This window comes from Oncorhynchus mykiss, chromosome 18, assembly GCF_013265735.2.
Source record: "Oncorhynchus mykiss isolate Arlee chromosome 18, USDA_OmykA_1.1, whole genome shotgun sequence".
In the NCBI taxonomy this organism is placed as follows: domain Eukaryota; kingdom Metazoa; phylum Chordata; class Actinopteri; order Salmoniformes; family Salmonidae; genus Oncorhynchus; species Oncorhynchus mykiss.
In genome coordinates this window covers 11,195,347-11,209,918 of record NC_048582.1, presented here as the reverse complement: position 1 = coordinate 11,209,918, position 14,572 = coordinate 11,195,347, and the positions used below count along the sequence as shown (strand labels likewise).

Genomic DNA, 14,572 nt, shown 5'->3' with positions numbered 1-14,572 from the left:
TAGAATGAATATATCTTTCAAATTATGTGGATGTTATTTAATAGTTGACTAATTGTATTCATATTTAACTGTTTAGCTTGTTTGTAAATGAGCCGTTAAGTAGAAAAACAATAAACACATTTGATGTGCCCTTGTTGCCAGGCGTCATGAGGTGAATAGGAAGCTCCAGGGTCGCGTCAGCTTTCAGAAATCTGCATTTTCAAAACGCAGATAAAAAAAACAAACAATAATAATCATTCTGCGTTTTAAACCATTTCAACTGGTATTTATTTTAGAAGTCAAGTGTTTTGTTGTTGTTGCTTCAATGGAGTGATAAGAGGCGTGCTACTACGCTTTTTCATCTGACAAAATAAATACATGCAAAACATTTGGCAGAAAGTAGCTTCGTATTCATCAGATGACAACAGATGTGCATCACTATTTGGCTAGCAGCCACACAAAAAAGTATAGTAGCTTACAATTAAAGAGCAAGGTATTTCTTGCAAAGACGTTGCATGGCCATCTTGTATATTTACCATAGAAAGAATGTAGCTAGCTACATTTCATAATGTTTTGTTTGAAGTTAATACTACATTTAAAGTTGCTACCCGACCAGAGAATTTTCACAGAAGAGGGTCAGTCAGTAGGGTGATAGAATGGCCATTTGTGAATGCAGGAATTTGATTGGTCTAAAAACAAGTACAAAATTACTAATATTTTAGAAATGTGTTTACAAAACACCGCAATATATTTTTTCTGCCTTTCATCCTCTCTTTTGTGTGTGACAAACGCAGAATTCTGCGTTGCCGCAAATAACTTCAGTTAAAAATAACTCGGAGGTTCAGAGTTTCCGACTTGTCATGAACAGTGGCCCAGTGGGAACTAGTCTCTACGAATCAGAGTATGGACTAGACAAGCCACAACTCTCGTCTCTAACATTTATATTCAAAAATTCAAAACAGTCAGAATGTTGAATAAACTTAATTTGAATTTACTCTACATGTCTGCCGATTTCGTTCTTCTGGCTGTGTAAGTTTGAGCCCAAATATCCACAGGAAAGTATTGTAATGACCTGACTAAATCATAAAGGAACAATTGTCCAGACAGAGGATTGAGTTTACGAATTGACGGTTTATTAACACAACTTTCCACAGGCTACTGTTTGGCCGTAGCCCACGCCAAATAAATGAAAGATACCCCACAAGCCAACTGTGACCTTCTCTTGTGAAGCCCAGACGTAAGAGAGAGAACAATGGATAAACCTGGTCTTAACTTCCAATGCTCCATTCCCCTGCCCAACCCCCCTCCACGCCCCTCCGCCAACCACCAGGATCCCCAGCATCAGAACATTCCAGGCATCCCCGTGATTGGCAGATAGCAGGTTGATTGGCATGTCGGACCCCACGAACACTGGTAAGTACAACACTACCCACTAATAGCCTACCACATAACACCGCTGTCTGTGCGGGTCGCTACAGTATTATTACACCGACTTCAAACCGTGTGTGGCTATCACGATTTGTTTGCTCATCACTTAAGGATAGGCGGGACGCAAATGTCTCAACTGGCCAATTGCCAGGGAAAATGCAGAGCGCCAGATTCAAATAAAATACTATAAAATTCAAACTTTCATTAAATCACACATGTAAGATACTCAATTAAAGCTACACTCGTTGTGAATCCAGCCAACATGTCAGATTTTAAAAATGCTTTTCGGCGAAAGCATAAGAAGCTATTATCTGATAGCCTGCACCATCTGCACCAGCAGTAAACAAAGGAGTTAGCATATTTCAACCCTGCAGGCGCTACACGAAACGCTGAAATAAAATATAAAACATGCATTACCTTTGATGAGCTTCTTTTGTTGGCACTCCAATATGTCCCATAAACATCACAATTGGTCCTTTTGTTCGATTAATTACGTCCATATAAAGTGTGTTTGATCCAGAAAAAAAACAGCTTACAAAAAACGCAACCACTACAAAATATTTCAAAAGTTGCCTATAAACTTTGACAAAATATTTCAAACTACTTTTGTAATACAACTTTAAGTATTTTTAAACGTTAATAATCAATCAAATTGTAGACAGGTCTATCTGTGTTCAATACAGGAATGAAAACAAACCAGCGCCACTTTTTACATCTTGCGTAACTCACAAAAGTGTACCCAGTTCCTAGTTGGCCTACTTCTTCATTGCACAAAGGAATAACCTCAACCAAATTCCAAAGACTGGTGACATCCAGTGGAAGCGGTAGGAACTGAAAACAGGCTCCTAGGAAATATTCCTTGGCAATAACAAGACAGGTAACAGAGAGGGGGGGGGGGGGGGAATCTGAAACGTTAGTCACAGACATGATTCAAACAGTTTTAGAAACTTCAGAGTGTTTTCTATCCAAATCTATGAATAATATGCATATATTATATTATTGGCATGAGTAGCAGGAAGTTGAAATTGGGCAGGCTATTTATCCAAAAATGAAAATTCTGCCCCCTAGCCCCAAGAGGTTTTAAGGCACGCACGCGCAAAACAAATGTATGATGCATGCTTACTAACCAAAACCTTGCAAGTATTTACATGTGCCAGGTGATTGAAATTTCAATGGCAGTACCAGCGTTTTGAAAAATTGAACTGTGTTCGAATAGCCATACTAACATACTGTATACTACATAGTATTAGTTCATTTTAGTATACTGTAACGAACGGTATCCTTTCAGTTGAGTGTACTTGCTCTTCTCCTGTCTACAGGAAGTTGATGCTGTTGCTATGCAACCTCTTGCTAGCTAGTTAGCAAAATAAATTACTAGTTAGAGATTTGAAGACTTCGGGTGTGTTCTTAAATTCAATCTGGAGTGCCAGAGTGCGCTCGTAAATTCAGAGCGTTGTCAGATTTCCCGTTTGTAAATTCAGAGCAACACTGGATGCTCAGGCCGAGGAGTAGAGTTGATTTGAGCGTTCTGACTTTACAATGGCAGTCAAGCACCCAAGCTATCTACTTCCAGACACAAATGAGACCACTGACCATTTCACTCGCCCTATCAGAGCTGGTTAGGCAGTTTTCATGTTATCCGAGACATTGGTGACTAACTGTGCTGCTGGCAACAATTTATTTAGCTGTTTTTTGCTGACGTTTACTGACAGTGGCCATGTTCAACGGGTTTTGATCGCTCTAAATTCAGACGAGAATTTGAAATCGGAGTAGATATCCAGAGGGAATTTACAAAAGCACCCGAATGTCCATTCAGAACGCAAAACGACGATACCATTTAGCTAAGCTAAATCCTCCCCTAAACAGGTGTTCTACTCCGCTAGCCAGCACCTCCCCTAAACAGGTGTTCTACTCCGCTAGCCAGCACCTCACCTAAACAGGTGTTCTACTCCGCTAGCCAGCACCTCCACCAAAACAGGTGTTCTACTCCGCTAGCCAGCACCTCCCCTAAACAGGTGTTCTACTCTGCTAGCCAGCACCTCCCATAAACAGGTGTTCTACTCCGCTAGCCAGCACCTCTCCTAAACAGGTGTTCTACTCTGCTAGCCAGCACCTCCCATAAACAGGTGTTCTACTCCGCTAGCCAGCACCTCTCCTAAACAGGTGTTCTACTCCGCTAGCCAGCACCTCACCTAAACAGGTGTTCTACTCCGCTAGCCAGCACCTCCCATAAACAGGTGTTCTACTCCGCTAGCCAGCACCTCCCCTAAACAGGTGTTCTACTCCGCTAGCCAGCACCTCCCCTAAACAGGTGTTCTACTCCGCTAGCCAGCACCTCCCCTAAACAGGTGTTCTACTCTGCTAGCCAGCACCTCCCCTAAACAGGTGTTCTACTCTGCTAGCCAGCACCTCCCATAAACAGGTGTTCTACTCCGCTAGCCAGCACCTCTCCTAAACAGGTGTTCTACTCCGCTAGCCAGCACCTCACCTAAACAGGTGTTCTACTCCGCTAGCCAGCACCTCCCATAAACAGGTGTTCTACTCCGCTAGCCAGCACCTCCCCTAAACAGGTGTTCTACTCCGCTAGCCAGCACCTCCCCTAAACAGGTGTTCTACTCCGCTAGCCAGCACCTCCCCTAAACAGGTGTTCTACTCCGCTAGCCAGCACCTCACCTAAACAGGTGTTCTACTCTGCTAGCCAGCACCTCCCCTAAACAGGTGTTCTACTCCGCTAGCCAGCACCTCTCCTAAACAGGTGTTCTACTCTGCTAGCCAGCACCTCTCCTAAACAGGTGTTCTACTCTGCTAGCCAGCACCTCTCCTAAACAGGTGTTCTACTCTGCTAGCCAGCACCTCTCCTAAACAGGTATTCTACTCCGCTAGCCAGCACCTCCCCTAAACAGGTGTTCTACTCTGCTAGCCAGCACCTCTCCGAAACAGGTGTTCTACTCTGCTAGCCAGCACCTCTCCTAAACAGGTGTTCTACTCTGCTAACCATTACCTCCCCTAAACAGGTGTTCTACTCCGCTAGCCAGCACCTCCCCTAAACAGGTGTTCTACTCTGCTAGCCAGCACCTCTCCTAAACAGGTGTTCTACTCTGCTAGCCAGCACCTCTCCTAAACAGGTGTTCTACTCTGCTAGCCAGCACCTCTCCTAAACAGGTGTTCTACTCTGCTAGCCAGCACCTATCCTAAACAGGTGTTCTACTCTGCTAGCCAGCACCTCTCCTAAACAGGTGTTCTACTCTGCTAGCCAGCACCTCTCCTAAACAGGTGTTCTACTCTGCTAGCCAGCACCTCTCCTAAACAGGTGTTCTACTCTGCTAGCCAGCACCTCTCCTAAACAGGTGTTCTACTCCGCTAGCCAGCACCTCCCCTAAACAGGTGTTCTACTCCGCTAGCCAGCACCTCCCCTAAACAGGTGTGCGTTTCTTCCTCATCCAGATGAACCTTATCAACCTGGTCCACGATCATCTTCTCATTAATGGACTATGCATCCTAGAATGGCACATTCATCTTTGTACTCTCTGCACATCCTCATATGCACCTGCCTCTTTTCATGTACATATTTCCCCCACCGCTCAGCATCCTGTAAAATAGTTTTTATTTATATATCTCTACATACATACTTTATAACGTAGCTTAGTTTTCATAGTGAAGTTTGTAGTTCCTACCTTACAGTGTAGATAGTGTACATACCGCATGTGGATTTCTGTAAGCTCTGCTTCTACATACAGTATGTTGTCTGTATCCTGTTTATCAGCTCTGCTTCTACATACAGTATGTTGTCTGTATCCTGTTTATCAGCTCTGCTTCTACATACAGTATGTTGTCTGTATCCTGTTTATCAGCTCTGCTTCTACATACAGTATGTTGTCTGTATCCTGTTTATCAGCTCTGCTTCTACATACAGTATATTGTCTGTATATCAGGTTTATCTTCTGCCTGGAAATTCTGTTTATTGTGGCAGCACCATTTCACCATGTCAAATTCCTTTATATACAAAATGTATTATGCTATTAAAGGTGATTCTGATCTTCTACAGTTTACAGGGCAGGACTCTTATTTTGAAAGATTTAAAATCCCATGAATCGCTTTATCTTGTTTGCATAACACAGCTGGAAAGAAGGATGGCGGATGCTGGAAATAAAGAGTCAGCGCCGATTGGAGGAGATGAATTTACCAACACAGAGTTGGAGAATAGCAAGAATAACACGGTAGTAACGCAATAATTGATATGTTTTGTCTGTGTTTGTAAATTGTATCTTTGCGAACGACCTAGTGTCCTTTGTCCACGGCAAAGGACTGGATGGATGCATCCAGAAATAGAACAGATGTAGCAGTCGGGACATCAGGCATTGCCACGCGATACATTGTAACTACGCGCTGCTGTTGGCTACAATATAACCTTGTTTGTAACAATATTGCACACGATATGAGTGTTTTGAAGACTGAAAGACCTATCTATCCAAAATAAAAACCATATCTGATCTGTGTTACGTGGCCAGTAGCTGTTCGGCACGTTATTGGTCCACTCGCAGCATTCAGAGAATGACGTCACGGTATTATGACACATGGACGTCTATAGACGCGTATGTGTTTATTACTAGAATATTTCCAAATGGGTCCAATGATTGGCAAAGGATAGGAACAATCTAAATCTATTGATATTCTGTTCTATTCATATTCAGTCCTCTAGGGCAGAGTTTCCCAAACTCGGTCCAACCAATTCATCATCAATATTTGATTATTTGAATCAGCTGTTAGAGCTAGGGCAAAAACCAAAACGTGCACCCATGTGGGGCCCCAGGACCGAGTTTGGGAAACTGCTCTAACTCTGTTCACTAACCACTGTCTATTTCTCCCATGCACTCTGTTTGTACAGATGGTGGAGGAAGGATCCACTCTGCTGCGGAGAATGGAGATCAGTGTGGCCGAGGCAGAGAAAAGAACTGGGAAAAATACAGTGAACATGCAAGAGATATTCACAGTGTACCTCATAGAAACTCGGTGAGAGAGTGGGACCCCGTTTGAAAATGAAGCATATGCAAAAAATAACCTTGCTCCCAAATGAAAACATGTTCTCGGTACAATGATGTTCTTGAACCTGGATTTTTCTGAAAGTGTAAAATAAGAGGGATTCAGATCCTTCTGGTTAATCTGATCTGACCTAGATGTTGGTGTTTCTTCTTTCAGACCCATAGATGCAATAACAGAAGGCCATAACCCAGCCCCAGACTCTCTCTGGAGGAGATACAGTGAATTTGAGATCCTCCGGAACTATTTGTTAGTCACCTATCCATTTATCGTGGTGCCGCCTTTGCCAGAGAAGAGGGTAAGCTAAATTCAAACCTGATGGCCACATCTATACCTAGTAGTCCCATGCACCACACTGCAGTGTTTGGGCCTTAATACCCACAGAATTTAATTGAATAGAACACATTATAATATATATATATATATTATTACACAAAGATATATTATATTATAATATAATATTATATATATATATATATATATCTTTGTGTAATAACCCTCGTCTGATTTCTACAGGCAGAGTTTGTTTGGCACAAGCTGTCTGCAGACAACATGGACCCAGACTTTGTAGAGAGGCGCAGGGTTGGTCTGGAGAACTTTCTACTTCGCGTGGCCTCCCATTCGGTTCTGTCCAATGACAAAATCCTATACCACTTCCTGACTGAGGTACGATAGCCTATCAGCTCACTCCATCACGTTGACGTTGTATTGGAATGTTTTGGAGAGATCCAACATACATTTGTATTTATTTATTTGTCCTCTACTTTTGAAAAAGGTTTAATTGACTCTCCTCCTCTCCCAGGAACACAGGTGGAAGGAGGTGGTGTGTGAGACAGGGTTCCAAGCCAAGGTACCTCAGAGGAATTTTTAACTTCATGAATGTCTATCTTTTACCCCTATATGATCTTTACTCAGTTACTACCACTTATTAAAGGGGTTGTGTCCTTGAGCTGTTCCCGTCTATTGATGTTCTGTATGACATCATGTTCTGTGTGGACCCCAGGAAGAGTAGCTGCTGGATGTGCAACCGCTAACAGGGTTCCTAATGAAATCAAATAAAAACCATATTGAATCTATTTGGATCCACCCAGTGGTACATCCAGTGGTACACCTCGGTTGTGTTTGGTTTATAATCGCATTCTAATTCAATTGTGTTTGTTTTTTCTAGGCAGACTCCAGGATTAAAGCTCTGAGCGCAACTTTCAGGGTGAAGAACCCTGACAAGTAAATGAATCCTTCCCATTTACAACCAGGAGTTGTCAGACACCTAGTGGCATTATACATGTATTACATACATTTGACTTGAAAGTGGAGTTAAGTTAACGTGGTGTAAAGTTAGTCGTGTTAATTTGAAGCTGTGTTAAGTTGAAGTCGAGTAAAGTTGAATTTGTGTAGAAATGATGTTAAGTTGTATAAAGTTACATTTATGGAAGTCGAGTAAAGTGGAAGTCGATTAAAGTGGAAGTCGTGTACATTTGAAGTCGTGTACATTGGAAGTCGTGTACATTGGAAATCGTGTACATTTGAAGTTGTGTATATTTGAAGTTGTGTACATTGGAAGTTGTGTACATTGGAAGTCGTGTACATTTGAAGTCGTGTACATTTGAAGTCGTGTATATTTGAAGTTGTGTAATGGTGAAGTCGTGTACATTGGAAGTTGTGTAATGGTGAAGTCGTGTACATTTGAAGTCGTATACATTTGAAGTCGTGTATATTTGAAGTTGTGTAATGGTGAAGTCGTGTACATTGGAAGTTGTGTAATGGTGAAGTCGTGTACATTGGAAGTCGTGTAATGGTGAAGTCGTGTACATTGGAAGTCGTGTAATGGTGAAGTCGTGTACATTGGAAGTTGTGTATATTGGAAGTCGTGTACATTGGAAGTCGTGTAATGGTGAAGTCGTGTACATTGGAAGTTGTGTAATGGTGAAGTCGTGTACATTGGAAGTCGTGTAATGGTGAAGTCGTGTACATTGGAAGTCGTGTAATGGTGAAGTCGTGTACATTGGAAGTCGTGTAATGGTGAAGTCGTGTACATTGGAAGTCGTGTACATTTGAAGTCGTGTACATTGGAAGTCGTGTAATGGTGAAGTCGTGTACATTGGAAGTCGTGTAATGGTGAAGTCGTGTACATTGGAAGTCGTGTAATGGTGAAGTCGTGTACATTGGAAGTCGTGTAATGGTGAAGTCGTGTACATTGGAAGTCGTGTAATGGTGAAGTCTTGTACATTGGAAGTTGTGTAATGGTGAAGTCGTGTACATTGGAAGTCGTGTAATGGTGAAGTCGTGTACATTGGAAGTCGTGTAATGGTGAAGTCGTGTACATTGGAAGTTGTGTAATGGTGAAGTCGTGTACATTGGAAGTCGTGTAATGGTGAAGTCGTGTACATTGGAAGTTGTGTAATGGTGAAGTCGTGTACATTGGAAGTCGTGTAATGGTGAAGTCGTGTACATTGGAAGTCGTGTAATGGTGAAGTCGTGTACATTGGAAGTTGTGTACATTGGAAGTCGTGTAATGGTGAAGTCGTGTAATGGTGAAGTCGTGTAATGGTGAAGTCGTGTAATGGTGAAGTCGTGTAAAGGTATTTTAAGGTTGCCATTTGTCTTCTTCTATCTAGGCGGTTCACAGAGATGAAACACTACAGCGATGAGCTTCAGTCTCTCACCTCCCAGCTGCTCAGAGTCAGAGCAGTAAGTCATATACCACTCATCAGATGCTTTAGATCCACAGTCACTCTGCTCCTCTCATTAGTCTAAAGTTATATCTTTGGAACAACATCTTCTTTTATTTAGCGCTCACCTCTTGTTACACATTTAACAACTCACGTTTCATTCTCCAGAGAGTAGCAGACAGGCTCTACGGCGTATACAAAGTCCATGGGAACTACGGAAGAGTATTCAGGTAAGAGCACTAGTCAGCAGGTAGCCTAGCGGTTAAGAGTGTTGGGCCAGCAACTGAGTCGTGTAGGTGAAAAATCTGTCAATGTGCCCTTGAGCAAGTCACTTCACCCTAACAATAAAACATGTTGTATTTAAATATTGAAGAAAGACTGATATGATATTGTTGTGGGACTATCTGACTGATCTGACTGTTTGTGTGGTAGTGCCTTAGAGAAGGAGATGGGAGACGGTCTAACTGATCTGACTGTTTGTGTGGCAGTGCCTTAGAGAAGGAGATGGGAGACGGTCTGACTGATCTGACTGTTTGTGTGGCAGTGCCTTAGAGAAGGAGATGGGAGACGGTCTAACTGATCTGACTGATCTGACTGATCTGACTGTTTGTGTGGCAGTGCCTTAGAGAAGGAGATGGGAGACGGTCTAACTGATCTGACTGATCTGACTGATCTGACTGTTTGTGTGGCAGTGCCTTAGAGAAGGAGATGGGAGACGGTCTAACTGATCTGACTGTTTGTGTGGCAGTGCCTTAGAGAAGGAGATGGGAGACGGTCTGACTGATCTGACTGTTTGTGTGGCAGTGAGTGGAGTGCCTTGGAGAAGGAGATGGGAGACGGTCTAACTGATCTGACTGTTTGTGTGGCAGTGCCTTAGAGAAGGAGATGGGAGACGGTCTAACTGATCTGACTGATCTGACTGTTTGTGTGGCAGTGCCTTAGAGAAGGAGATGGGAGACGGTCTGACTGATCTGACTGTTTGTGTGGTAGTGCCTTAGAGAAGGAGATGGGAGACGGTCTAACTGATCTGACTGTTTGTGTGGCAGTGCCTTAGAGAAGGAGATGGGAGACGGTCTGACTGATCTGACTGTTTGTGTGGTAGTGCCTTAGAGAAGGAGATGGGAGACGGTCTGACTGATCTGACTGTTTGTGTGGTAGTGCCTTAGAGAAGGAGATGGGAGACGGTCTAACTGATCTGACTGTTTGTGTGGTAGTGCCTTAGAATAGGAGATGGGAGACGGTCTGACTGATCTGACTGTTTGTGTGGTAGTGCCTTAGAGAAGGAGATGGGAGACGGTCTAACTGATCTGACTGTTTGTGTGGTAGTGCCTTAGAGAAGGAGATGGGAGACGGTCTGACTGATCTGACTGATCTGACTGTTTGTGTGGCAGTGAGTGGAGTGCGTTAGAGAAGGAGATGGGAGACGGTGTAACTGATCTGACTGTTTGTGTGGCAGTGAGTGGAGTGCGTTAGAGAAGGAGATGGGAGACGGTCTGACTGATCTGACTGTTTGTGTGGCAGTGAGTGGAGTACCTTGGAGAAGGAGATGGGAGACGGTCTAACTGATCTGACTGATCTGACTGTTTGTGTGGCAGTGAGTGGAGTGCGTTAGAGAAGGAGATGGGAGACGGTCTAACTGATCTGACTGATCTGACTGTTTGTGTGGTAGTGAGTGGAGTGCGTTAGAGAAGGAGATGGGAGACGGTCTGACTGATCTGACTGTTTGTGTGGCAGTGAGTGGAGTGCGTTAGAGAAGGAGATGGGAGACGGTCTGACTGGTCTGACTGATCTGACTGTTTGTGTGGCAGTGCCTTAGAGAAGGAGATGGGAGACGGTCTGACTGATCTGACTGATCTGACTGTTTGTGTGGCAGTGAGTGGAGTGCGTTAGAGAAGGAGATGGGAGACGGTCTACAGAGTGCTGGACACCATATGGATGCGTGAGTACCCTCCATCCGCCAACAACCTTTGTATCTAACCTGTGCTGAGCCTGCTATTCTAATGTAGATTTTACACAACCTGCAATTTAGGAACCACAATGGAAATTAGGGAACACAATGGAAATAATTATATATATTTTTAACTGGCAAATAAAATCAGCCTGGTATTCTAATGCAGAGTGCACACGTCAAACAATTTAGGAACTACAATGAAAATAAGTATATATTTGTTTAACTGGGTAATAAATCAATCAAGCAATCTGTGATTTTGTCCACAGCTATGCTGCCTCAGTAGATGATATGTTGGAGGAAGAGGAGCACTACGCAGACCAACTGAAGGAATACCTTTTCTATGCTGAAGCCTTAAGGTTGGTCCTATTGCACATTATGGCTAATCAATCAATGAATCAACCAACCAATGAATCATATCTTGTAAAGGGATTCCAGAACCCTGTCCCCTTAGTCAGGTAAAGAGGGTGATGCACCAAGTAGAAGGTTCTGACAGTGTAAAAATATCTCCTCTAAACGGGCCTGGTACAACTTGTGTCCCAGGAAGTAATGCTGTATGGTGTTGTGACATTGTATGGGCCTCCTGTAAAGCTACTGCTGTCTGTTTCCTACAGGGCTGTGTGTAGGAAACACGAGCTGACCCAGTATGAGCTGGAGACGGCCTCCTCAGACCTCATCTCCAAGAAGCAGCAACGGGAGGAGCTGGCCACTGGGGTATTCAATTCAATACAACTTTATCGATACCCTCAGGGGCAATGAAGAAAGCCATAGGTTTAGGCGTAGGTCTATTTTATCTACTGTTTGTATCCTGGTATAGGAAAACTAGGGGACTCCAACTGAGATGGTGATCTCTTGTAAGAGGCAAGCTCTTGTCTTTCCAATATTGATACAGTATAGGTCTCAAGAGCGTTGGCAAGGCCCAAGAGGTCTTAGTTTGTCAAGTCCTCTCAGAATCTTTGACTACATGTATTTTTCAAACCCTCCTATATAAGGACATGTAAAGCCCTAGCCTGGTCCCATCTTTGACTTCATGTCTTCTTCACACCCCCCTATATAAGGACATGTCCCAGGTACTACTGTAGTCTCAGGCTCTACTGTAGTCCCAGAATCTACTGTAGTCCCAGACTCTACTGTAGTCCCAGACTCTACTGTAGTCCCAGGCTCTACTGTAGTCCCAGACTCTACTCTAGTCCCAGACTCTACTGTAGTCCCAGACTCTACTGTAGTCCCAGACTCTACTGTAGTCCCAGAATCTACTCTAGTCCCAGGCTCTACTGTAGTCCCAGACTCTACTGTAGTCCCAGGTACTACTGTAGTCCCAGGCTCTACTGTAGTCCCAGACTCTACTGTAGTCCCAGGCTCTACTGTAGTCCCAGGCTCTACTGTAGTCCCAGACTCTACTCTAGTCCCAGGCTCTACTGTAGCCAACTCTTCTATTGCATGCCATGCATGTTTGTCATGACAAAAAACACAGAGAGGCCGAAGCATCAACAGACTGGACCACCAGCAGGCCTGGGGTCAATTCCATTTCAATTCAGAAAGTAAATCAAATTCCAATTCCACATTTTCCTCATCGAAAAGCACAGGAGAGAATCTGTCATTTTAGTGTACTTCTTGAACTGACTAGACCACCAGGCTAGTAATGCCCCTCCATTCTCTGTCTGTCTGTCCATCCTCAGATGGTACGGACATTCTCCTTCAAAGGAATGACCAACAAGCTGTTTGGTCAGGAGACACCAGAGCAGAGGGAGGCTAAACTCAGCCTACTAGAGGAGCAGATCGTCCAGGGAGAGGAGACGGTCACAGAGAAAACAGTGGAGTGCGAGTGAGTCCCTCATGTTAAACCATGCAGTAATACCTAGATAGATAGATAGACCACATGCTGAAAACAACTCATTGATAAAGTATGTAATATAATCTGTGTGTGTGTGTGTGTGCAGGGAGTACGTGAAGGGTGCGTGGGTGGACATGCAGCGCTTCAAGGAGCAGAAGGACAGGGATCTGAGGGAGGCTCTGATTGGCTACGCCGTCATGCAGATCAGCATGTGTAAGAAGGTGTGTCACACTCAGGTGGAAGTCTGGAAATGCTCCTAGTATCTATGAGGGTTATTTTCATTGGGCACCAAACAGACAAAAACTGACTCAAAGACAGAGGGACTACCTGGACTTGTCCAATAAGAAACTGTAATTTTCGTGTTGCTATAAATACCACTCTCAGGGTTGTGTTCATTAGGCACAAAACTGAAGAACACCGACTGAAAGAGAGAGGGACTACCTGGACATGTCCAATGAGAGACTTTTGTTTCAAAACGCGTTGCAACGGTGTGCCCTACTGAACACAACCCGCTTGTTAAAGTCAAAGGCCAGTGTTGTTAGGACCTAATTCAATTTCTGTGTTTTATGTTCTCCTCTGTCTGTATAGGGCATTCAAGTGTGGACCAATGCTAAGGAATGTTTCCACAAGATGTAAGGGGGTCGGGCCGTGGGTCAGCGACGACGTCTATGGTACGAGTGTACAACAACTTCACCTTTTGACCTTCACATGGAAACAGAACCACTGTTGTCCCGGCAACAAGCCCCAGCTGGCATAAAGTTACAGGGCTGCGTCTCAGTACTCAGTACAAAACTGGCTGCGTCTCAGTACTCAGTCCAATACTGGCTGCATCTCAGTACTCAGTCCAATACTGGCTGCATCTCAGTACTCAGTCCAATACTGGCTGCATCTCAGTACTCAGTCCAATACTGGCTGCATCTCAGTACTCAGTCCAATACTGGCTGCATCTCAGTACTCAGTCCAATACTGGCTGCATCTCAGTACTCAGTCCAATACTGGCTGCATCTCAGTACTCAGTCCAATACTGGCTGCATCTCAGTACTCAGTCCAATACTGGCTGCGTCTCAGTACTCAGTCCAATACTGGCTGCATCTCAGTACTCAGTCCAATACTGGCTGCATCTCAGTACTCAGTCCAATACTGGCTGCGTCTCAGTACTCAGTCCAATACTGGCTGTGTCTCAGTACTCAGTCCAATACTGGCTGCATCTCAGTACTCAGTCCAATACTGGCTGCATCTCAGTACTCAGTCCATTACTGGCTGTGTCTCAGTACTCAGTCCAATACTGGCTGCATCTCAGTACTCAGTCCAATACTGGCTGCGTCTCAGTACTCAGTCCAATACTGGCTGCATCTCAGTCCAATACTGGCTGCGTCTCAGTACTCAGTCCAATACTGGCTGCGTCTCAGTACTCAGTCCAATACTGGCTGAGTCTCAGTACTCAGTCCAATACTGGCTGCATCTCAGTACTCAGTCCAATACTGGCTGCATCTCAGTACTCAGTCCAATACTGGCTGAGTCTCAGTACTCAGTCCAATACTGGCTGAGTCTCAGTACTCAGTCCAATACTGGCTGCGTCTCAGTACTCAGTCCAATACTGGCTGAGTCTCAGTACTCAGTCCAATACTGGCTGTGTCTCAGTACTCAGTCCAATACTGGCTGAGTCTCAGTACTCAG

The 14,572-nt window shown here is 44.1% G+C and overlaps 1 protein-coding gene across 1 annotated transcript; it reads left to right on the top strand.

Annotated features, from left to right (window-relative positions):
* Nucleotides 1-5,488: 5,488 nt before the first annotated feature.
* LOC110495606 (sorting nexin-4) lies at nt 5,489-13,822 on the top strand. Its single transcript, XM_036951794.1, has 14 exons — nt 5,489-5,624; nt 6,293-6,417; nt 6,604-6,742; nt 6,961-7,110; nt 7,247-7,294; nt 7,613-7,668; nt 9,060-9,132; nt 9,282-9,343; nt 10,987-11,052; nt 11,331-11,420; nt 11,676-11,775; nt 12,741-12,886; nt 13,002-13,116; nt 13,484-13,822. Exons 1-14 carry the CDS (start codon nt 5,538-5,540, stop codon nt 13,529-13,531), a joined length of 1,305 nt encoding a protein of 434 aa, XP_036807689.1. The 5' UTR covers nt 5,489-5,537; the 3' UTR covers nt 13,532-13,822.
* Nucleotides 13,823-14,572: the final 750 nt, after the last annotated feature.

Excerpts from the sequence above, each read along its gene's own strand:
- LOC110495606 (XM_036951794.1), top strand. The coding sequence starts at position 5,538 with ATGGCGGATGCTGGAAATAAAGAGTCAGCGCCGATTGGAGGAGATGAA. Across the intron at positions 11,421-11,675 it reads TTCTATGCTGAAGCCTTAAG|GGCTGTGTGTAGGAAACACG; the intron begins GTTGGTCCTATT and ends TGTTTCCTACAG. Across the intron at positions 11,776-12,740 it reads GGGAGGAGCTGGCCACTGGG|ATGGTACGGACATTCTCCTT; the intron begins GTATTCAATTCA and ends GTCCATCCTCAG.